We start from the raw sequence: 26,286 nt of genomic DNA, 5'->3' as shown, positions 1-26,286 counted from the left end.
GTAAATTACATACTTTAAAAAATATTCACGATGTCATTATTACATACACACACACAATGAAAGACACACAGTGAGAATTTAACACCATTGAATATCTGGTCACTGTTAAAAATCTCTGTCATCATTTTTTAATTTTTATTTACTTTTCATTTTTTAAAATGTTTTTATTTTTGATAGAGAATCAGAACACAGCAGGGGAAGAGCAGGGAAAGAGAGAGAGAGAGAGACAGAGACAGAGACAGAGACAGAATCAGACTCCAGGCTCTGAGCTGTCATCACAGAGCCTATGCGGGACTTGAACTTGATAACTTTGAGATCATGAGCTGAGCCGAAGTTGGACGATTAACCAACTGAGCCCCCAGGAACCCCTCTGCTTCCATTTTAAAAATGTGTTTATTTTTTGCTTTGTTCAAATCAAATCCAAATAAGGTGTGTACATTCCAAATGGCAAATACGTTCCTTAAATCTACTATATTCCCCTTTCATTTGTCTCTTCCTCTTTCATTTCTGTCTCTTTTCAATTTATTAGAGAAATTTAAACATTCCATGGAGCATTTCTCATATTCTCGATTTCTCTCATTACATCCACATGTGTCAGACATTTCTCCTTCTTATGTCCTGTAAATTCTCTGAAAGACCTAGATGCTTGATCGCATTAAGATTTGGGAGTGGGGGCAAAATTCCTTCATAGATGGTGTTATATACTTTGGCCAAGAGGCGTGATGTCTGATTATCTCTGCTTTTGCAGTAACAGTCCCCACTGAAAATTTCTGCTCAAGTCCATACTCCACTGTAGGTTGCAAGGTGGTGATATTCTGTTTCCTCCTTTATTAGCTGAAATAATTCTATAAAGAGAAATGTCTCCTCATTAACTAATTATACATAAGTACAGTTTATATAAGAAAAAGAAAGCAAATGTTCAATTTTTTCCTCTATTTTTAGACTTTCAAATTAATGAGTTGAGCTTCAATATCTTCCATAGGTGATCTGTTAGTTGTTTTTATTTTTAAGTTTATTTATTTATTCTGAGAGAGAGACAGAGAGAGAGAGAGAGAGAGAGGGAGGGAGAGAGAGAGAGAGAAGGGGAAGGACAGAGAGAGGGAAAGGGAGAATCCAAAGCAGGCTCCAGGCTCCAAGCTGTCAGCGCAGAGCCTGACACAGGGTTCAGACTGACAAATGGTGAGATCATGACCTGAGCTGAAGTCAGATGCTCAACCAACTGAGCCACCCAGGTGCCCCCTTAGTAGTCTTAGACTGACACTACCACCACCAGTATGGTTGTTGAGAACAGTTTCAATACTGTTGCAGTTTTTTTTCTTTATGTTATAAACCCTAGGAATGTACACCAAAATTATTATTTTTAAAATTACTTATTATAGTTTCTCTCCATCTGGTTATGTCACTAACTTTATACACAATTAACTGTATTTGTTCCATTTTTCTTCATACTTAGACAAATTTTTAAAATTTAATTTTGTTTTAAGTCATGGAAATAGTTTCATGTATCTTAAATTCATGTACAAAACAAGGTCTATTTATATTCCTATATACCTTCCTATTCCCTTAGGTGTTTGTTTACATTAAAAAAATTTTTTTAATGTTTCTGTATTTATTTTTGAGAGACAGAGACAGAGACAGACAGAGACAGAGCAGGAGCAGGGGAGGGGCAGAGAGAGAGGAAGACACAGAATCCGAGGTAGGCTCCAGGCTCTGAGCTGTCAGCACAGAGCCCAACACGGGGCTCAAACCCATGAGCTATGAGATAATGACCTAAGCCAAAGTCTCACGCTTAACCAACCGAGCCACCCAGGTGCCCCTGTTTACACATTTGTAAAGAATTATCCTCCCATTTTTGCAATAAGGGAAAATATTAAAATTTTATATGTGTGTTTTCCCCTCTTTATATAAGCAGTAGTGTATTACTACTCACTTTTCTCACCTGATTTCTTAGTTAATATGACCTAGGGATCGTGTCATAATTGTATGTGAAAATATGCCCCATTCCTTTTTATAGCTGCCTGGCACTCCATGGTGTAGTAAGCCATTGTTTATTTTACCAATCTCATGTTGACGGACATTGGGTTGCTTTTGGTTTCTTTTTTTTGCTTTTGCTGTTAAGTAGAATCTACTGAATAGCTTGATGCAATCCTCTCTTTGCATTTTTTCCCTAGCTTAACTTAAAAGTAGGACTGTTAAGCCAAAAAAGTAAATTTACATACAATTTTGCTATATTTTGGCAAATTCCCTTCCATAGTGGTTGTACCATATGTGTTTCCACCAAAATGCATGAGAATGCCCACTTCCCCACAGTCTCTACAACAGAGTAATGTCAAACTCTTGAATTTTTACCAATTTGAGTGTGGAAAATGGTATCTCACTAAAGTCTTAATTGACATTTCCTTTATTATGAGAAAAGTTGAACCAATGTCTTTTCAATGCTTAGAATAATTTGTATGTCTTTCAGTGAACTATCTATTCATACATCTAGTCCATTTTTTTCCCTATAGGATTGTGCACTTTTGATTTTTTAGAAGATTTTTCTATAGTGGAGATGTTAACTCTTTGTATATGATAAAAGTTATAAATATTATTCCCCATTTATCAAATATCTTTTAACTTCCATTCTTGTGTTATTTTCCATGCACAAGATTTTTAAGTCTGTTTTGTCTTTTCTTTGGGGGGAGTGGTTATGTTTATAATAAAATTTATCATTCTTCTCCCTAATTGCTTCTATATTTTGAATCATGTTGGAAAAGTTTTCCTCACTTTCAGATTATAAAGAAATGCTCTCATGTTTTATGTCAGTTTTCATATTCTTTTTTTTTACCTTTGTACCTCTGACCCATTTCGAAGTATATTAAAATAGGTTTTAAGAGTGAACTCAACTTTATCACTTTTCTTTGTAACTCTCAATTTATCCAGCCTCACTTATTTAAAAGTCTACATTTTCCCCACTAATGTGAGATGCCACCTTCATTGTATACAGTCACTTGCACTGCTGGAGTTTCTATTCTGTTCCTTTGGTCAGTCTGACAATTTATTTATCTATCTTGTCTGACTGTGGCCTTAATTTCTAACATTTTTTTTTTACTGTATAGTTGTCTATACAGCTGCTATCACTAAGAATGATGCAGTGAGTTGTATTTTTAAAAATTAAATACATTCACCAATGTTACTTCATCCTCCCCTCCCCCATACCTGTGACGTGGGCAGAGTGGGTACCATGTATCCTTTCATAGCTCAGACTCCATATGCTTTGCTCTGCAGTATATGAAGCAGCACCTCTTCGAATCTTTACCATTTTATCTACCATATTATTTTGTTTTTAAATTTTTTCTAATGTTTATTTATTTTTGACACCGAGAGAGAGACAGAGCATGAGTGGGCGGAGGGTCAGAGAGAGAGACACACACACAGAATCCGAAGCAGGCTCCAGGCTCTGAGCTGTCAACACAGAGCCCGATGTGGGGCTCAAACTCACAGACCGTGAGATCACGACCTGAGCCGAAGTTGGATAACGACTGAGCCACCCAGGCGCCCCTATCTACCATATTATTTTGAAACTATCTACTTATAATTATAATTGGGTATTCCCGTGTCTGATAAATGCTTGGAATATGGTAAATGTTCAGTGTCTGTTATCATTAAACTGAGTGCAGAAACTGAGGCATAATTAAATAAAAGACTTACCAAGGACCTCGTGGAAAATAGCTGAAGTGGAACCAGAACCCAAGCCTTATTTTTCTCAGACCGGAGCCCACTTTATTATACTACATATGGGAGCATGGAAAATATCATACACAGAAGCCCCTGCCCCTGTTTGTCAGAGTCCTATGGTCTGTGGATCACAGCTAAGCAGTGCACATCCTCCTGTTGGTCTGTGGAATGGGTTCAATGTGCAAAAAAGGTGTCTGAGAGACAGTCTTTGTCAGCCCCAGATAGCAAAAAAGAGAAAAATGGAAAGTATAGAGTTTTATTGAAAGACAATGTTAGCCATTTTTGGAGTGTGTAATTATCAAATACTTCTGGATTTTTGTGAATATATATCTTTACAATTTTTTAAATTTTATATATACATAACATTTTTAGATGCAAATTTTTCTAAATAACGATACACCATCCATCCATTTGCTTCCTGATTTCTTATTTGAGAATATACTTATTTGAATTAAGAAATGCAATTCTTCAAGTAAGAACAGATACATATAATCAACTGTTCACCGCCAATCTATTTGTAGTCCATATGTTACATATTTTAACATATGATAAAGTAACCCTTCTTTGGAAATTTACAAGGAAAAATTTTATTACCAGCAACCAAAAGTATAATAGAAAATGTTCGCGGGTAGTTTACTTTACACAATACTCTATAAAGTGAATACCTCGTTGTTTTTAGTTTTGTTTTGTTTTCTATTTTCGAGTTATAAGATCACCCAACTATGATGTGGTAAAACTCTGTCTTCCCTCTTAGAAAAGTATATAATCCTTATTTTGGCTTCTTCTTCTCTGATGACTAAATTGGAAATTCCTCAAAGCTGTAATTCAAAGCCATAGGTGACCTTAAAGAAATGATTTTTTATATGCTACCTTTTATTTTAAGGTAACTTTTCAAATGTGGACCATGCATTCCATTATGTTTAGCTGTCAAGCACGGCCTTCATTTGCATTTCTTCCCACTGCTATAATTTTGAGAACTGGCAGGTGACCAAAGAAGAAAAAATGTGCATCTACCATCAGAGTGCAATGTAGGCTTTTTTTATTATAATTAAGTAGCATAGATATTCATGATTAGATCAAGGTCAGAGGAGCAGAACATCAGAGCCAAGGACTTAAAGGTACAAAGAATAGAAAAATTGCTTTCTAAAGTTTTTTTAAAATAGTAATAGCTACAATCTTTAAGTTTTGCCATAAAACATTTAAAATAGCTCATCTGTTTTATTTTAAAATGTGCACGCCTGGTGTGTTTGCCATGCACATTTGAACCAGAGCTTGAAGTCTCCATTGTATTTTCATTCCAGTTTTTTTTTTCAACTTCCCATTTCTGCTCCTGGTGCAGAAAAGCAATTTGAAAATTATAATGACAATGGATTTTTTAAAAAAGCTGAGTCTACACGACACCCAAAATTGTTTGTACAGAAGGCTTGAATTTTCTATTAAGTCTAATGGATGAATCCAAGAAGATGGTGCGATATCTAGACGTAGATGTTTTCAACAGGATATCCCTAACATTCGGGGATAACTCCACGGTTTGATGGGACAACCGCTGCTCTCCTTGGGCAGACAGATTACTGTACAGTTCCTTCCCTTGCCTTCTCTAGCTACCTTGTGACTCCCTCCCAGTCCAGCTGATCAATTTAGGCTTGCTACATCCCTGCCTTCTTTCCCTCTGACTTAAAACCTGTATAGTACCTTATCTACTCCTTCTCAATTGCCTTGGCTAACTTTTCTCCCATGATAGTCTTCTAACTGATGTGGAGCCCTAGGATGCATTCCAGGGACCCCATGTCTTCCCACACTCTTTTCTTAAGTGATCGCTAATCCCACAGTTTGTAATGGCAACTATACCCCAAAACACTCAAGTTCATATTGACCTCACCTTGAAACTCACATATCCAACTTCTATTGGACCTTTCTTTATGGTGGAAAACTTTTACTTTTCAATTTAATACATTCTTACACAGTTTCTCTCCCTTTTCCATACATATATATGTATTGTGAAATTCAGAAATAAGACTTCTAATCAAATTGTAGATTGACCATGCATTCATTGCTCTCTCTCAAAACCTCATCAAAATAAAAACGCAAAGGGGGCTCCTGGGTGGCTCAGTCAGTTAAGCATCCGACTGTTGATCTCAGCTCAGGTTTTGATCTCAGGGTTGTGAGTTCAAGCCCTGTGTTGGGCTCCACTCTGGGCATGAAGCTGACTTAAAAAAAATAAAAATAGATAATAATAAAATCAAATACAGAAACAAAAAGATATGAGCTCTCAAAAATGAATAGAAAATAAGTCATTAGAAGATAAGAGATTTTCGTACATTTCTTGAAGACAAGGCTCAACATTTTAACTTGGTTTTTTAATGGTCCTCTCAAACTTAACCTGACCAAAATTCAACTCCTGATTCATTCAACTGCAACTGAGCCCCTTTCTTGTGTTCCCTGTCTCAGTGTAAGTCACCCACACCCAGTTTTTTAGGAGAAAAATAAGTAGTCATCCTCAAATTTTCTCTTTTGCTCAAACTCCCCCCACATCAGAAAATACTGCCAGTTGTTCAAACATACATCCTATTCTGTCTGCTTCTCTTCTTTGCTACCACTACATCCAAGTCACCACTACCTCTCGCCCTCTCTCAGCTTCCCTTCTTGTTTTCCAAAATGTATTATCCAAGTACACATCCTATAATATCTCTCCTCTGCATAAAATTTTTTAATGGTTTCCCATAACACTGAGGCGGGGAAACTCCAAGCTCCATACTTTAGCCTGTAAAGTCTGATCTCTGACCAACTCTTGGGCCTCACTTCCTTCCAATCTTCTTACTAACTGAGCTATTGCCTCATCGACCTGTACCATTCCTGAATCTCTCTCAGCTCATTTCTACCCTATGACATGCCTGGCATATGCTTCCTCCATGTCTTTTCCCTACTTCCAGCCATTCAATCCTCAGTTCAAATTTCCACTCTTTTGGTTGTGTCTGTATCTCATAATGAGTGTCTGTCTTATCAGTCCATTTTGGTTTCATCATTGAACTCACCTGATATTTTTCTGCTTGGTTAGTGTCTCCCCCACCAGAAAGATAACTGAGGGATTTGTGAGTCTTGTTCACCACTGTATTCTCAAGAATGAAAGTCCTGGGCACATAGTAGGTACTTAATATGTTGAATGAATGAATTATTGCATTCACATTTGTTTGGAATCAATTATGTGCCCTTGCTGGCCTAGCTAAAATTCTAGACCTCATTCATTATCGATCATTTCTTGTTCTTTTTTTTTTTTTAATTTTTTAATGTTTTATTTATTTTTGAGACAGAGACAGAGCATGAGCAGGGGAGAGGCAGAGACAGAGGGAGACACAGAATCCGAAGGGGGCTCCAGGCTCTGAGCTGTCAGCACAGAGACCGACGCGGGGCTCGAACCCACAAACTGTGAGATCATGACCGGAGCCAAAGTTGGATGCTTAACCAACTGAGCCACCCGGGCGCCCCAGTCATTTCTTGTTCTTAACCATTTTGTTTTTGTTGTTTCATATCACCCTATCAGATATAATTTTACTTGTTTAAATAAATTCATTTTTCAAAGTGTGTATTCAGTTGAAGCCAGTGCTACTCAAAGCCTTGCCCGCGGAGAAGTGCTGATCAATGAACTGTTTGTTACTGGAGTGCAACAAAATAAATATAGACACTGAGAGAAAACGTGTAGGAATATTTACAGAAAGTTAGATTTTATGTCTGTTGAATGTAATAATAAAAATATCAGGATTTATATTTTATATGTCTTTGTTTTATTCTTTAGGTATTCCATTTTATTATATTTTAAAAATGTATTGACCATAATAGTTGAGACTTTTTTTAAAAACCTTTTTTAACACAACTAGTTTAAGAAGCAATAATCTAAACTACTTCTCCTTAGAAATAATATGCGGGGTACCTGGGTGGCTCAATCGGTTGACCATTCGACTTCAGCTCAGGTCATGATCTTGTAGTTCATGAGTTCAAGCCCCACATCGGGAGGGCTGCTGTCAGCACAGACAGGGCTGCTCTCTTTCTGCCTCTCCCTCACTTGCACTCTCTAACTCTTAAAAATGAAAAAAAAAAATAGAAATGATAAAGATATTTAACTGTTTAATAATACTGCAGGTATCAACTTACCATGCATTAAGAGCAGATGCAAGCTTATTTTGCAACAAATAGTGACTTACTTAAACAAAAAAGGAATAATGAGTTCAAAACGTATTTAATGTAATTTCCTGAATTTAAAAAATAGAAAATTAGGGAGAATATTTTTGGAAATACTCTTTCTTCTTGTGAATAGTTATCATTTCATCATAAAGCCTATTTGAAAGCATAGAACATGTTGGATTAATGCCAGTAATAACCCTACTATCTGCACAGCACTCTTTTGTAAAAGGTGAGCAGAGAACAGGTTGATGAGCAACAGAGGCGAGATCACAAGGGAATGTCAGGGAGTTAAGCCTCCTTACCCAGAACTGTTCAAATTCAGTCTCCAGGCTGTTCATCAAGACATTCTCAGCTCTCGTCTTACTAAAATCTTAACTCAACTAATTGAAATAGCTAGGAAAGTCTCATAATAGAGCAGTTCTTCCTGCAATAATAAAAAGATGTCCCTGTTCTTTCCTAAGAGACACAACCACTCACAGGTGCTTCTGTTCCCTTGGCCCTCTCAGTCCCTGGGCTTTCATCTGTGTCTGGCAATAGTGACTACAGATATGAGCTCATAGGAGATGCAATTATTCCGACATACTTCCACTTGACCTCAACACACTTCACAGAGGCCACCAAAGAGCCACTGCTGTAATCATTCTTGGTCACTACCAATTTGGGCTGGATTTGATTCAGTGACTTAGAGGTTAAAGGTTCCATATTCAATTACCAGGCCCCCAGCTTCCTCAATTAATCAAAGCCTGACATAATAGGTCTATTACAACTCTTAAAAGAGATCAAATCAATATAATCACTCTATAACCATAAAAAGAAATATTAATAAATATTCTTTATTTAAATATAAAAACCAATACTCTGTGGCATTTAAATGAATTTGGTTAGAATGTATTTCATCTAGCATTTTATTGTGGGAAACTTGAACATAAACAAAATGACAATCAAACTATACTCTGCGTTTTTATAGCGGCCTTCTTGGGAGAAACTCAAACATTTTTACATTTATTATATCATTTATCCCTCAACCATGGTTTGGTGTCTATGTAATTTGTGGAAGGGTTTATTTGGTCAAGGGAGTACTATGAAAAATTGTAACAATTATGATGGCGCACTGAATTGCTAACTAAACAGAGGGGAGGGGGAGTAGTCTCTTATCTGTTTTGTATCAGGAAGTCCTAATGGAGTCAAAGAAAAGGTGGAATCTGAAAGATCATAAAAAAAAAAAAAAAGCAACAATGAGGTTGCAAATCACGAGCAGTAAGTGACTGCTAACATCTGAAGCAATAAAATGCTTCTGATGCCAAAGTGACAGCCATATAAACCCAGAGGAAACTACTGGAAAAGTCAAAAGCCAGCTAATCCAATCTGAACTTTTAGTGACACTATCAACATGTATAAAGTCATTTGAAGGGTTCAAAGTTTAACCTTACACCTGAAATTCAAGGATAAAGTCAAAGCAGAGAATACATTTTGCTTCATTTCCATGTCAAAATAAGAAACCACCCTCTACCTGACAAGTGAGGATTATTTATATAAGAGTTTATATTAAAAAAAATAGTAATAGTTCTTTGTGTTAAGGCTGTAAAAGAAAGTTCTGGTTGTCTTGTTCATTAATGAGTTAGACTTCTAAGAGATTGTGGAATTTCTTACTTTGGTGTTTTATTTTGTCACCTTTCTTCCCTTTTTAGTATGTTCCCATTGATCTTAGTTTTTTCATTTTTTACATCAGCTGTCAAGCACCACCTTGGGCTGGTCACCAGGATGCCAGAACCCTTGTCAGAAGCTTGTTCCTTTGAATTCAGCCCCTTGAGTGCTAAAACCTTCTCGCTCACTTTACTGCCCTTCATCCTTGCAATTGTCATCTTTCTGATTGACATCTTGGAAAATTGAAGAACAATTCCTTTACTAATACATAACATTTCAAATTCATTGCAGGCTACTCCCTCCTGACAACCTTTGGGGTGTTTGTTAATGCACTGAAAACATGCTGTCTGCAATATTGCCGTCTTGCCAGAGATGTGACCAGCTGGTTAGACCACGCCAAGAAAAAAAATGGTGGTTGCTATAGTGAGCTTCACGTGGAAGATACAAAATTTTTCTTCACCTGTCTCCCTCTCCTCATTTTTCAGCTCCTTTACAGAATATGCATCATGCAGGTAAGGAGGGGTAATTAATATTACCCCCAAAACAATAAAATGATTGCATGTGAACCTTACCAGTAACTATTTTCATCCCAACAAGCTCTTCTCATATACTTTGTCAGGCAGTTATCCCATAAATGCTTCTCATCATTACAGGCTCTAATTTGAAGAGACAAGTGGGGTCAGGCAGAGGTATACCTGAGAACCTAGTATGTAAAACGAGAAATGTCTTCCAGAAATTGTGGACGATATTTCGGAGTGCATGGTCACAAGGCATAAGAGCAATGCATGAAAAAATGAAATCTATGGGCAATTCCCCCACCTTTTTTTAACCAAAGGTTTTGCCTTCCTCCTTCATTAAACCTTTAAAAGCCAGTACTCACATGTAGCTAACTTGACTGATTGAAGTACCACCTCCACTGTACTCTTAAGTATATGTGCTAATGAACAAGTGATTCTTTCCCCACCCACCCTTAGTTCCTTGGTGATTCAGTCCCTATGCGGTGGAGAAATGAAAGGGAAAAACAGCAAGGCCAAAGCAACTTTTATAAATATATGTGATAAAAAATAATTCCAATGTGATAATGGTCAAAGACTAACTTTCTTAGGAAGAAATATAAATGATTATAAAGTCTTTGAAGAAATTCAGGACTATATTTGCTGTCAGCCCACAACTTGAAATTTAAATGGCTAATGATCTGAGTTATATTCACAAATCTTAGAGCAATAGAGCTGAAAAGAAACTTAGAGACTAATTTACTCAACTACTTCGTTTGTTGAAGAAGAAACTGACGCTCAGTAAAATTAAGCGATTTTTGGAAGGGATGGCTAAGTCACACAATTATGAAAGGAAAAACAAATCTACCTGCTGGCTCGTAGTATAATGCTTGCTCTAATAGACTAGGGGTCAGCAAATTACTGCCTGCAGGCCAAATCCAGCCCACCGCTTTTTTTTTTTGCAAGATAAAATTTTTTTATATGCAAGATAAAATGGATTTTATATTTTCATATGCTTGAAAAAAAATCAAAATAAAAAACTATTTTATGGCTCATGAAAATTCTATCAAATTCAAGATTCAGGGTCAATACATAAAGTTTTATTTGAACACAGCCATTCTATGTCTCCTTATGTATGAAGCAGCAGGGTCCAGTGGTTGCAATAGAATCAGTATGTGGAAATTTTTTCTGTGTGGCCCTTTGCAAAAAGTTTCCCAAGAACCCTTGCTGTAAACAATACATGAAAGCTAAGTTGATTTAGTAGATTCAGCCTCCCTCCTGACTCCACAGTAGGAACTAGCACAAAAAGACAAAAATATTACCAGTATAAATGATCATTAATATCATATACATCTTAAAATGATAAAATTAATAATAAGTACAAAATTACTAAGTGGCCCATAGCTAGCCTCAAACCTTCTATGCAATCAGCACAAATTTATCTTCATAACGCAGTGACACTTGATTTTTTTTATTAAATTCAAGCCTTTTTTGCAAACTGACATAATTTTTTAATCTGACATAAATTACCATATATTTCAATAAACCAACTTTTAACTATCTCACTAAATCTAGAGGCCCAGTTATTGATCACTTATATGTGTCACAGCTCCTAAAAGATGACATCATAGTATCTCATTTAATTCCCACAGCAAGTTTACGATGGCTGATATTATGATGTTAAATCTGAGGCTCAGAGACATTAAGTAACTTGCACCTTGCTTACAGTCACCCTACTAAAAATGGCATTTCAACTCAGGGCTGGGATCAACAACCACGCTTTTCTGTTCCCCACAATGCCTCCCTTGCAGCCGGGTTAAAAACCCCTGACACAGACGTACGGGTGCCAAAATCATACACAGTAATATCATGCCAGAAAGATTTTTCAAAAAGTTTAGAATGTATTTCTCAAGGGAGGTGGAGGAAACTTCCAACGGGACAGGCTGAAATTAGATTTTTACCTTCAGATGAAATAATCACCAGCATAAAGGCGATCAAAGCACCAAGAATAAAACATCCTCGAATTCCATATTTTAAATTTAGTAGCCATTATTGACCTTCAGTTCCAAGGCATACATTTAAAATATGTTGATATTAAGGCTCATGATGTTGCCATTTGACATTACTGGCCACTCAAAGGTGAAAATGAATCTCTATTGACAGCAATTATTTCTGAATACTCAGAGGCTTGTATGAAATAAAAGTATTTAAAATTTTAAAAGGGGATGATTTCAGAACTTGAGGCAGAAGCAGAAATGATTTCAAGCTTTCAAGACACTGGAGCCTTTTCTTAAATTAGGCAATATATTAATATTGCTTCACTAAAGATTAATAGTACATTCACCACATTATTAAGTTAACAGGTTTCTGTGTCTGTGATTCATGCCGATAATAACTTTATTCCTATTAACAATAATTCTCATTTGAAATCAGTAACAGAAACTTCCAAGTTATGCTGGGAGCCTTTCAGTCTTAGAGCCGATCTGCTGCCAGCATTTTTTTTAAAAAACATCTTTCATTTTCCTCTGATTGGGGGATACGTGCTTAATAATTTTATTAAACTAGGGCAGAACTAGCTAATTTTTCCCTTCAGTCTTGCCATCTGAATTCAACCAAAGCAATCTTTGTTTATAATCCTAAAGGTCAAATTAAAGATTGGAAGATAAATTATCACCAGGACAAATTTTATAGAGATAGAAAGAATGTCCCTGAAAATACGGTCCATTCCTGGGTTTAGGCAGTTAACGTTGCAATAGGCTCATTTTACAAGCGGTGGGCTCGTTAACAGCTGCACTTATGACTCTGACTCTTCTGCCCTCTGAAATAGTGCAATTGATAACAGAGAAGGAGTCAGTGAAAGTTTCAAACAGGAAGTTATCATTCAGGTATTTGAGTAGTGCTGTTCTCCCAATACAGCGATAAGGCAGAACTCTTACTGCGGTGAATGCACGGCCAGAAAAATGGTTTGGAGAATCCATTTCTTAAGGACAGATTTGGGGTGACTTCCTCTCCAAGCCACTTAGCAGCTTTGTGTTCCAGTGGGAATTAAAGAAATACTATGCACTATGAATAATAGTGAGTGATTGCAACAAAGTTCACAAACTAGAAAAGTGAAGAGACGCCCTCTTTCCTGTGACACTGTGCTTATTAACAAGAGGTTTGGAACATGTGAACAGGCTCCAAGTTAGGGTTAGGCTTTCAGTGAAAATTATTAGGGTTATTTAAATTTTTTTTTTAGTGTTTATTTATTTTTCAGAGAGAGACAGAGACAGAGCATGAGCAGGGGAGAGGCAGAGAGAGAGGGAGACACAGAATTTGAAGCAGGCTCCAGGCTCTGAGCTGCCAGCACAGAGTCCAACGCAGGGCTCGAACTCATGAACCGTGAGATCATGACCCAAGCTGAAATCGGACACTTAACCAACTGAGCCACCCAGGTGTCCCAGGGTTATTTTAAAAATGAAGAAATTCAGACACTACACTGAGAGTTTGGGATGGGGTAGAAGTTTTCTTTGTTTTTGCTTTTTGGTTTTTGGGGGTTTTTGTTTGTGTTTTCATTTCTTATCTGCTAGTTTATTATGCAGATCTTTTTCATGCAGCTCCCTTTGTGGTCCTCCAGTGTCACATACTTAGTTTAAAACGAGAGTGTAAACACAAGTATATATTTTTTCTCTTTTTTTGTGTTCTCTTCTCATTGTAGAAGTGAAACCACTCCAAGGAGCCCACAAAGGCAACCTGCTACGAGTGCTATGTTTCTACCCTGGGCCCCTCTTCTTAGTAAAAAATCATTCCTATCTATTTTGTCACCAAACTACACGCTATTTGAAGGATTTTTTTTCTAGCCCCCAATTTTTTTCATCAGGTTAAAAAGAAACATCCTTAATACTTTCTACTGGTTTTTAGTTTGTTGTTTGGGGAAAAAAGTCTATTTGTTTATATGGAAAATTATATATTTTTTATACGTCATTTGATTTCTTATGTGTCATCCTAAGCACTTTCCATAGGAGAAGTAAGAAGTTAGACTGAAGGACAAAAGCTTCCTCCATAAAGAATCAGTAGTTTTGCCAAAGACTAAATAGAACTCATACTGCCTTTTCTCAGCTCATAGTTGGGACGTTGAAGATCTGGGGAACATCCAGCTCATCTGCCCCAGAGTATGTGTAAGGGGCAAGGACATCATCTGCAGGATGCTGTCTGCAAAGTTAAATCACTATCTTGATGCCAGTTCCTTTCCCCCTCAAATACAGATTCCTTCAGGATATTATGTGCAGACCATGAATTCTAACCTGAATTTGGATGGATTTCTCCTGCCAATTGCAGCAATGAATGTTGTCAGCATTCTCCCACTACTAATTCTGGCTCCTTTTATGGAGTATTTCAGTACCTGCCTCTTTCCGTCTAAGAAAGATGGATCATTTCTGTTGGCATGCATTAGTAAGTACAACTGACCATCTCAGGTGAATTGTTTGCAACTTTGTAAAATACACAACACTCTGCTAAGGTCTAAGCTAGCTATATGTTGCGGAGTAGAGACCGATTTTGACAAATTGGGAGGAAAGTGAATGCGAGAGTCATAACATGCAGCTTCTCAAGTCTCTCTGTGGACATCAGTGCCCCATTTTCTTCCCATCCTTTTATACCTCCTCAGAGGACACAGCTGTTATAAAGACATGGTGAAACTTCCAAGACCACCGAATGGCCTATCTTTCCTCGATTGAGGCGGTCTTTATTCCTAAATCAGTGCTGACTATGTTTTTAAAACTTAACACAGGAAGGGGTGCCTGGGTGGCTCAGTCAGTTAAGTGTGCAACTCTTGACTTTGGGTCAGTCATGATCTCACAGTTTGTGAGTTCAAGCCCTGCACTGGGCTCTCTGCTGTCAGCACAGAGCCTGCTTTGGGTCTTCTGTCTCCCTCTCTCGTTCCCCTCCCCCCCCCCATGCTCGTTCGCACTCTCTCTCTCTCAATCTCTCTCTCAAAACTAAATAGTTAAAATTAGTTAATTAACAAACAAGCTTTAAAAAATTAACACAGGTGATGAAACCCAAAAATAATGTCTGGCTGTTCTTGGGAGGCATTAGCCTGTGAACCAGTAGCAAAATTTCCTAAAGATTAATACTGTGACTCACAGCTTCTCATTGCACTTATTCAAATAGTAAGGTATATAGCAATAATTTTCAAACATTTTTTTCCAGTTTTATTGATCTTCCAGCTCACTTGACATATAAGATTGTGTAAATTTGAGGTGCGCAATGTAATGATTTGATACATCGATATATTGCAAAGCGTTTACCACAATAAGGTTAGTTAACTCATCCTTTGCCTCACATTACTGCTGCTTTCTTGTTGTTATGGTGAGAACACTAAAGTTCTACTCTCATTTTTTAAAGTGAAAAAAAATTAGGTCATCTTACCCAGAACACAATCAGTAGAACCATAAAACAAAATTTCTCTGACTGCAGTGGGAGAGAAGGAGATGAAGACTGTTCGGATCACACTCTCCTCTGCCTTGCTCCTGTCCCTCAAGCACTGCCATGAAACAGGAAGAGGCATTGGTACAGCAAAACCAGGCTGAACCCCAGAACAGGAGATCTGGGTCTCAGCCTGTGCTCTGTGGCTAAGCTAGATGTGGGCGACCTTGAAAATCCACTTAACCTTTCTTGTCCTCTAGTTCACTTCTTTCGTTCACTGAGGGGCATATCCTCCATAAATTTGGGGTCCCTTTGTTCTGGAAGACTTTGAGAATCACTCTGAATGACATCAGTGCCTGAAGCATATCCTGACACAGTGAAAGTTCTATAAATGTTAAGTAGTATTGAATCATCATGTGTAGGGGACAGGCCTAATTGGTGGGCATAAACAGAAAGCAAAGGCACTTTAAACTCTTAAGAAATATCATATGATGGTAACCTAATGTTTTAGTGTCTACTTAAGAAATAACTCCATTGAACTATTCAGGGTCAGGCATCTAGAAGATTCTCTTCTCTTGGTTAACCTATTTTTATTAATAATTCTTCCTCTTTAGAGATCAGTGGAGACCATGCAGCCTTTTAGTCATCCGTTACTATATTTTTCGGCTGTTTCTCTGTTTGTAGAAGTTACTTTTAGGGAGCACGCTTCCTGTTATTTACCAAAGCCATCGACAAGATCACTTCAGATCACATGTCAAGGTAGATTTGTAATTTACCTTGGTTTATTTTGTTATCTCCAGTTATAGAGGCCTTTAGCAAATAACCTTTTTTTGATTTAGTTCTTAAGAGGCTAACCCCAACATTATTTATTGTAATAGGTTTAGGCAAACTATACATCTTAATAGGTTTTGACAATCCTTAAATCTTAAAAAGTGCTTTTTGGTTTGCCAATGTAGAAATTCCAAAACCAATATTTAGTGAATGCCCAACACTATTTCAAGATAAAACAAGAAACAAGAGATTGTACATACCTTCAGCAAGTACACTATTAAAACAGAATGAATACAGGACAAAATGGGGATAAATTTATATTGCAAAATGCCAAAAACTTTGGCAGTCTTGTCTAGTATAATGTAAAACCAGTCTGGGCTCCCAAATTATGCTTAATTACTAATTTAAAAAAATTTGGGCCATTTTAGGAAAATATGCTATGCAACATGGCTGAAAGAACTACGTTAGAAGTCCTTCCTGAAAATAAGATATCTTAAATTCATTTTAAATATGAGCAAATTTCTCTTGGACAATTCTCCACTCTTGCATATTTAATCATGTCTATTCTTTAAAAGGGGTATGTTTTTTATGGATGGAGGAAAGTTAGGCAGAGTTATCTAACATATCTCATGTATATGAACTAAATATTCCCCTTCAAGATTGGTAGCAGACTTGTTGGATGGGAAAAAAGGAAAAACTAGACTCATTAAAAAAAAAAAAAAACAACTAAGATATGTTCCTTTGAGTACAGCATACTGAATTCAGTTGTTTCTAAGCCAGGCTCCATTCATTTGTTCATTTACATACTTGTTCATTTATTTGCATAATATTTTGCTATGGGAGTATAAAAAAAGTGTGATGATATGCATTTTTTAAAACTAGATGTTTGCTGAAGTTCTCCATATTTCTGCTTATGATTATGGGAGATTAACAAGTTTTATCAGGACATACAAGCACAAGTCTTGGGTACATTTTTTTGTGGTAATGTACATAACTGAGTTAGTCTAATATTAAAATTTCCTTTCACTTTAAACCCAAGTTCCTTGAAAATGTGAGTGAAATATATAAGTACATCCATTGTGAACAAATATGTATGAGTTCCTAATTTGAACCTAGGCACTTCGTATACATATCCCATTTAGCCTCATGATAAACCGTCATTTAATAAATCAAGAGTCTCAAAGAGAGTAAGTTCCATTTGAATTCAAGTCTTCTAATTCAAGGCCATTGCATTATTATTATTATTATTATTCTACTTACGAGCTATAAATGACTGCTAGATTATAGTAGTTACATTACCATTGTTAATTTGGAATCCTTACTGCTATTTCTAATTAAGGCTATGATATGAATGAAAAAAATCCTTTCATCACTACAACGGGCAGTTACTGCTTAGACACCCCACTCTCTTCCACATCCAGTCATTCCCCTTGAAGGGACTGTCCTACTGAAGGAGGCAGATGGTACAGACAGTGCAGATGCCTCATGTTTGACGTGGATCATCACAGCCCAGGACAAGGGTGAGGGATGGGGAAATCTCAGTTGGTCAAGCTAGAAATTTAATAAAGGAAAAAAATAAACTTACTTTCTCTATCTAGCTCATAAACAATGCAACGAAAGAAGGGTTTCTGATTCAAGATACCACAGTCTTGAGTTATCACCTACAGCCATCAAAAAGTATATCACAGTACTAACAATAAAAAAATCTCCAACCCTTCCGGAACTGTGAAAGGCAAAGGCTTGATATGCTCTGAGTTTTATCTTTCCAATATCTTCCCCTGTATCTTCCTAACACGACATGTGAGCAGATGTATCTGTTTAAAAGTCAACCTTAATTTACCTAAAATCTAAAATCAGGGATATTGTGATTTATCCTCGTCATAATTGGACGTACTTCATTTTAGCCTTTTTCAGTTCAAAAATGTTTACACTGTGAGCATTTCCTTTCCTTAGCATTAATTAAAATCCTGCAGTATGTGGTATTTAGTAGTTAGTGCTGACATACACAAGTATTAATCTGACTAAAATTAGCCTAATTAAGATTGTTATTAAGTCTTACATAAAGCAGAAGTGTGCAACACAGTAGGTAGCAATTATCTTGGCTTTTAAATAACATTTAATTTGAAATGTGGATGAAGTATATTCAAATATCTCCCAGACCTTGCTCCTTAAAATAAAAACTTGAAAATTCAAATTAACTCCAAGTCCTTTATGATGTAGGGACAGCCAAGGTTTTGGTCACTTTTTACATAACCAGTGACTCTCCTTGTTCTAATAATTAGCAGTGATGAAAGACTCCTTTTCTGACTGGAGCCAAAGCGCTTGATAAATTAAAAATTGAGTCAGGGGTCCAATCACCTTCATTGAAAGTAGGATTATTTTAGCAAAACCACGTTTTTGTTGTTGTAGTTTTAGAACTGATGCATGTTTTTCAAAACAATCACAGTACATACTCATTGAAAATACCTGATGAGAGGAACTGTAAACACTAAAAGAAGTAATGTATAAATATCTAGCTTGAATAATTCATTCATTCGACTGTTCATTTGTTTCATACATGGGTGACTCAGTCAGTTGAGCATCCGACTTTGGCCAGGTCATGATCTCACGGTTCATGAGTTCGGCCAGGTCATGATCTCACGGTTCACATCGGGCTCTCTGTTGACAGCTCAGAGCCTGGAGCCTGCTTCAGATTCTGTGTCTCCCTCTCTCTCTGCCCCTCCCTCACTCATGCTCTGTCTGTCTCTCTCTCTCTCTCTCTCAAAAAATGAATAAACATTAAAAAAAAATTTTTTTTTTAAAATAACCCAGGGTCGTGGGATCAAGCTCCACATCAGGCGTGGAGCCTGCTTAAGATTCTCTGCCCCTCTCCCCCACTCATGCTCTCTTTCTCTCTCTAAAAAAAAATAACACACATTAATGTTCTCGCGTTCTTACTTTTAGAGTGGACATCAACAATGGATTATATTTGAGGTAACATAGACCATCTAATACACCATCTGAAGTGATAATTGATATCTTAATAGATACATGTGTATATCTGATCTCTATATAATGAGTTACCTGCTCCATACTTAGAAATTAAAACACAAACTGAAGCTGAATCTCCTGAATTGAGTTCCAGTGGTCTACAGAGCAACAAAAGACACAATATGAGTAGCTCAGTTCAAATATAGGAACATACCAGGAATAGGAACAATAAATGTAAAAAACATGCCATTCTTATAGTGGGTAAGTAATATCTTCTGCAAAGGCAGAAGATACATATGACAATAAAATTATAGTTGTCTCTGTGAGAGTGGTTTATGGACACCAGTACGTCCTCACATGAGCAAATTTCTTATTCTGGAAATTTGCCAAAATCATGGATCAAGGCTCAATAGAATTTCATACACACAGTTGTGTTACATATCAGAGACTCATATATCAGACTACCCATAAAAAAACACCCATAGTTTCCTCAGTCAGTAAATTTAACCAATAACTGAAGAAACTTAACATATCTGTTTTTTAGTATTAGATTTTGCTTCAGTGTGAAATGGCAATGTTTGAATAAATTCTGACTTTCCTTTATTTCATTGTTGTCTAATTTGGAAAATTATTACATGGCAGGATAATAGAATAAACTATAAGAGCTTCAAGACTCTTATGGACTTGTCTACAACCACACAGCCAATATTAAAATATACATTATTTATCTGAATATAATATCTCCTTTGGAACCATGTGCTTTATCTTGTAAATACAGATCTGCTAGAAGTTTTAAATGTGTACATTCTGATAAACTGCACTGTGCTTCAGACGAGTTATGATCTCATACAAGTTAAGAATAAAATGGAATGGATTAAATTTAGGTTAGAATCAAACTTTGTTTTGAATTTTAAGAAAGTCATTTTTCACTAGCATCAGAGAGCAGTGGCAAATAAAAAGCAAATGTAGTTATCTAGATCCTTCAGGTAAAAATATGCTTTGCCCTAAAATATCTGGGTAAATGAGTTAAATATTTGTCTTTTGCTCAAAATTGTCTGGAGAACCGTCTTTCATTGGATTTTGCTACATTAGGTCTCATAATGCTTTATGCTAGAGTCATACTTCTCAAAATTTAATGTGTACTGGCATCTCTGAGGTTCTTATTTAAACACAGATCTGATTCAGTCCTTCTAGGGTGGAGCTGGAGATTCTGTGTGTCTAGCAAGTTCCCAAGTAATACCAAGTGCTGCTGGCCAGAGGCTACTCTTTGAGTATCAAGGACAGAGAAAGAGACCAAAAGACCACTCTGTCGTGCTTCATGCCTGTGTACAGGGAGCAGGAGCCCAGAGAAAACTGCCCCAATTTCTCATCAGGCCAGAGTAGACAATAAAAGCTGATGACTAATCCAGGGCCAAATCTGGCCCACCATTTGTTTTTACACTGCCTGCAAACTAAGAATTATTTTCACAGATGAACATTTGCTATTCATCTCATGATAAGAAACAATAACATTTAAAAAAAAATTTTAATGTTTATTTATTTATTTTGTGTGAGAGAAAGACAGAGAGCAGGGGAGGGGCAGAAAGAGAGAGAGAGAGAGAGAGTGAGAGAGGATCCCAAGCAGGCTTCACGCTGTCAACACAGAGCCCAAAGCAGGGCTCAAACTCACAAACCATGAAATTGTGACCTGAGCTGAAATCAAGAGTCAGACGGTTAACTGACTAAGCCACCAGGTGCCCTAAGAAACGATAACTAAACACCAATTAAGTGAAATTCCATCACCTCCCCAAAAGAATTATTATTTTGAATTTCATCAATAGAAATTTGTAGAAACATATTCTATCTCTTGTTGCAGACGTATCTCCAAAATTTTGCCCTTTGCCTTACAAAATCTAAAATGTTTATTACTGAGCCTTTACAGAAAAAAATTGCTAATATCTTGTCTAAGCTATTGCCTCTAATGTTATAAACTTTTCTGAATAAAATATAACCTTTTTTACATAGTACAAGGAGATAACCAAAAAAAGAGTAGTGAGGGGGCAGACATGATGTTTTTTTCTCTGGATGATCCTAAATTAGTGAGGATGAAGGGTATCATCGAAGATTCTCATAGAATTCAAATTCTAAAACAAGAAAGTTTGAAAACTTATTCTTACCTACCTCAACACTTTCTTTACAGTTGACATGATTATCATGGACAATATAATTCGTGCAATTTGAACAACTGAATTTTTATGTGATGCCTGAACATACATGCATTAGTTTGCTATAGCTGCCATAACAAAATACCACAGAATGGGTGGCTTAAATAACAGAAATTTTTTTCTCACAGTTCTGGATGGTAAAAGTCCAAGATCAAGGTGTAGGAAGATTTGGTTTTTCCTGAGGCCTCTATTCTTGGCTTGCAGATGGCCCTGTTCTCGATATGTCTTCATATGGCCTTTCCTCTACTCATGCACAGACATCATGTCTTTTCCTCTTCTTCTAAGGACACTAGTTTTATTGGATTAGGGCCCCACCCTTCTGACTTCTTTTAACCTTAATTAGCTCTCTAAAAACCTGTATCCAAATAGTCACATTGGAGGTTAGGACTTCAATAAATGAATTTTGAAGGAACATAATTCAGTCCACGGCAATACCATATATATGTATAAAGTCATCTCTGAAATTGTGTTACATAAGCATTTCTTCCTATCTCAGTGATACATAAAAAAGTGTTTCTTCTTATAGTTGAATTTATCTTTGATTCAGGGAAACGTGTAGGTTAGTAAACAAATAATACTGAAAGCCTTATAATAGTAAGTACCGGTCTCTAGCTCTGGCTTTCTCCACCATCCACTCAAGGTTCCCAGAGGCAGATCTTTAGGTGTTGTTTGTCTAAGTTAATATTGCTAAATAATATGATTATAGAATATTTTTATTTAAATCAGCTATCAGTTTTACACACACACACACACACACACACACTCATGGCAAAATCAAAGAATTAAATTGCCTCATATAAACATTTATTTTCTATATTTAAAAAGTATATGAGGGGCACCTGGGTGGCTCAGTTGGTTAAGCGTCCAACTTCAGCTCAGGTCATGATCTCACAGTTTGCGAGTCGAGCCCTGCATGGGGCTCTGTGCTGACAGTTCAGAGTCAAGCACCTGCTTCAGATCCTGTGTCTCCCTCTCTCTCTGCCCTTTCCCCGCTCATGCTCTCTCTCCCTCTCTCTCTCTCTCTTAAAAATAAAATAAAACACATCAAAAATTTTTTTTAATTATTTGTTTTTTTAAACAGCCTGGACAGGCTCCGGGCTCCTAGCTGTCAGCACAGAACCTAACATGGGGCTCAAACTCACAAACCGCGAGATCATGACCTGAGCTGAAGTCAGACACATAACCGAGTAAGCCACCCAGGTGCCCCCAAAATTGTTTTGTTAATTCTCAGACTGCTCTACCAATTTCATCATCCCATCACCAGCTTTGTCCCAGTGCTAAAACATATAAGATAATATACTAAAGGCTCTTTTTCCTCTGGTGATCTTCTCACAGACTTCTATGTCCTCATTCTGTCTTGACTGTGGCCCTTAGGAACAGCAGCATGGTGCTCTTTGTTGTTAGACTTCTAATTACCTCTTCCTCTTTCTTGACTTACTTCCTTTTTCATTACCATTTACCTTTTAGCAACTCCCTATGAAAGGTATATGGGAAGCAAGTTTTCCAAGAATTTATATGGCTTGAAAAGCCTTCTTTTTACCCTTACCCTTGATTAATTCACTGTACATAGAATTGTAGGTTGAAAAGAATTTTTCTTCAAAATTTTATTTATTTATTTTTAATTTTTTTAAGTTTACTTATTTATTTTGAGACAGAGAGAGAAAGAAAGGCAGGGAGAGGAGAGAGAGAGCAACAGAGAGAGAATCCAAGCAGGCTCCACACTCTCAGCACAGAGCCAGATGTGGGGTTGGAATCTGCAAACTATGAGACCATGACCTGAGCTGAAATCAAGAGTCGACTGCTCAACCGACTGAGCCACCCAGGCACCCTTCTTCAGAATTTTAAAGCTATTGCTCTATTGTGATCCACACACTTGAAGGACTGTTGAAAGGCCTCGTGCCCTTCCGATGCTCTTTCCTGTGTTTATGACCTCTTTTCCTAAGTGGAGTGTTCTATCAGTGATATTCTAAGTTGCCATATTATTGTGCCCTGGTAAAGGTCTTTTCAACCATCACACTATTCACCAGGTATTCTCATTGTTCTCTTAATCAGAGAAATTTTCTTTTATTTTTAAAATAGAATTTCCTCTCCTTCATTTTCTCTGTATTTTTGTTTTCAACTCCTATTAATTACAATAGGTGTTGGATCCTCCTAAAATAATCCAATAAGTCCCTTTTAAAAAAAAACTTTATTGAGGTACGATTGACCCACAGAAGCTGTACATATATAATGGTCACTGTTTGATGAGTTTGGAGATAAGTATACGTCTATGAATCCATCACATAATCTATGCCATACACATGTAGATCATCTCTAAAAGTTTCCTTCTGCCTTCTTTATTTATTAATTTGTAATAATAATATAAAGCATATATTAGACTTCTAAAATATATTACTTATTATGTATAATATTTATTATAGGTGATAAAATATAATTATATTTATAAAATAAAATATATAGATACTAATTATAGTTTTGTGTGTGTGATAAGAACACAAGCTCTGTCTTCTTAGTAAATTTTAAGTATGCAACAGAGTATTATAAACTATAGGCACTATGCTGTATGATAGATCTCCAGGACTTCCTCACCTAGAATAACTGAAACTTTGTACCCTGTGACAAATACTTTCCCATATCTTCCTCATTCCAGACCATGGCAACTTCATTCTACTCTCTGCCTCTTTAAGCTCATAGCATGATTATTTTATATTGCATATATATGTGATATTATGTAGTATTTGTCATTCTGTGTCTGGTTTATTTCACATAGTGTAATGATCTCCAGGTTCATTCACATTACACAAATGGTGGGATTTCTCTCTTTTTTAAGATTGAATAATATTCTGTTGCATGTCTATGACACAGTTTCTTTATCCATTTGCCCATTCATGGACATTTAGTTTGCATCCGTGTCTTAACTATTGTGAATAATGCTGCAGTGAACATGAAAATGGAGATATCTCAAGATTCTGATTTCAATTCCTTTGGATATATACCCAGAGTTGGGATTGCTAGATCATACGGTAGTTCCTTTTTTAATTTTTGTGAATCTCCATATTGTTTTCCATAGTGGCTATACCAGGTTATTCTCCACATCCTTACCAACACTTGTTATCTTCTGTTTTTCATAATAGCTGTCTTGACTGGTGGAAGCTGATATCTCATTGTAGTTTTGATTTGCATTTGTCTGATGATTAGTGATGTTGAGTACCTTTTCATATACCTGTTGACTTTTTCTGTCTTTGGATAAGTGTCTGATCAGTTCCTTTGCCCATTTTTAAATCAGATTATTTGAGTTTTTTGACATTGAGTTGTAGAAGTTCTCTATATATTTTGGGTTTTAACTCTTTATCAGATATACGGTTTGCAAATACTTTCACCCTTTTCATAGATTTCCTTTTCATTTTGTTTCCTTTGTTATGAAAAAGCTTTTTACTTTGATGTAGTCCCATTTGTCAATTTTGCTTTTTTTTTGTGTGTGTGCCTTGTGCTTTTGGTATCATGTCAAAGAAATCACCAAGACCATTGCTTTTTCTCTATATTTTCTTCTAGGAGTTTTACAATTGCAGGTCTTATGTTTAAGTCTAATCCATTTTCATTTAATTTTTTGTGTGATATAAGATAAAGGTCAAATTTCATTTTTTCTGCAGGTGGATATTCTGTTTTCCCAATACCACATGAGACTATCTTATCCCCATTGTATATTTCTGGCACCTTTGTCAAAGATCAGATAGCCACATACGCATGGGTTTATTTCTGGGTTCTCTATTCTGTTCCATTGGTCTATATGTCTGTTTTTATGCCACTACCATATTGCTTTGGTTATTGTACATTTGTAATATATTTCAAAATCAGGAAGTGTGAGGGCACCAGGGTAGTTCTTGCTTAAAATTACTTTGGCTATTTGGGGTCTTTTGTGGTTACATATGAATTTTAGAATTGTTGACTTTGGTGTCTATAAAAAAAATGTCATTGGGATTTTAATGAAGATTGAATTGAATTTGTAAATCACTTTAGGTAATATGGATATTTTAACAATATTAATTCTTCCAATCCATGAACATATGATGTCTTTCTATTTATTTATAGCAACTCTAATTTTTTTGATCCATGTTTTAGAGCTTTCAGTGTATAAGTCTTTTGTCACTTTGGTTAAATTTATTCCAAAGTATTTTATTCTTTTTGTTGTTATTGTAAATGGGATCATTCTCTTAATTTCTTTTCTTTCTTTCTTTTTTTTTATTTTAGAGAAGAGAATGTGTGAGTGGGGGAGAAGGGCAGAGGGAGAGGGGAGAGAGAGAGAGAGAGAGAGAGAGAGAGAGAGAGAGAGAGAGTCCCAAGTAGGTTCCATGCTCAGCACAGAGCCTGACATGAGGCTCAATTCCACGACCCTGGGTTCATGATCTGAACCCAAATCAAGAGTTAGATGTTCAACCTACTGAGCCACCCAGCACCCCACTTAATTTCTTTTTCAAATAGTTCATTGTTAGTGTGTAGAAACACAAGTGATTTTTTATGTTGATTTTGTATCATGAAACTTTACTGAACTTGTTGATTAATTCTAACAATTTGTGTGTATGTATTCTTTAGTATTTTCTACATATGAAATCAAACAAATTGTTTACTTTTTTCCTGCTTTGAATGACTCTTATTTCTTCTTTTTGCCTAATTGTTTTGGCTAGGATTTTCAGTAATATACTGAATATCAATGGTGAGACTGGGCAAGTAAGCAGTAGGAAAAAATGTTTCAGATAGAGTGAAGAGCAAAGCAAAATCTCTAAGATGGGAAAGAGTTTAAGATAGTGAAGAACAAAAAAATTGGCTGAAAAATGGTCCGAGAGGAGAAAGTAGCAAGCAATGAGAGTGAAGCGATAAGTACAAGAAAGATCATGAAGACCATGTGA

At 36.4% G+C, this 26,286-nt stretch overlaps 1 protein-coding gene across 1 annotated transcript in view; it reads left to right on the top strand.

The window, feature by feature from the left end:
* Positions 1-26,286, top strand: part of SLC15A5 (solute carrier family 15 member 5) — an 84,713-nt gene that overhangs the window by 20,875 nt on the left and 37,552 nt on the right. The window contains exons 4-5 of the mRNA XM_049625143.1: positions 9,829-10,049; positions 14,276-14,462. Coding sequence (XP_049481100.1) covers positions 9,829-10,049; positions 14,276-14,462 — 408 coding nt within the window. The remainder of the gene's footprint in view (positions 1-9,828; positions 10,050-14,275; positions 14,463-26,286) is intronic.

This window comes from Panthera uncia, chromosome B4, assembly GCF_023721935.1.
Source record: "Panthera uncia isolate 11264 chromosome B4, Puncia_PCG_1.0, whole genome shotgun sequence".
In the NCBI taxonomy this organism is placed as follows: domain Eukaryota; kingdom Metazoa; phylum Chordata; class Mammalia; order Carnivora; family Felidae; genus Panthera; species Panthera uncia.
Note: the sequence above shows the minus strand (reverse complement) of the source record. Positions and strands in the feature narration are given on the sequence as shown.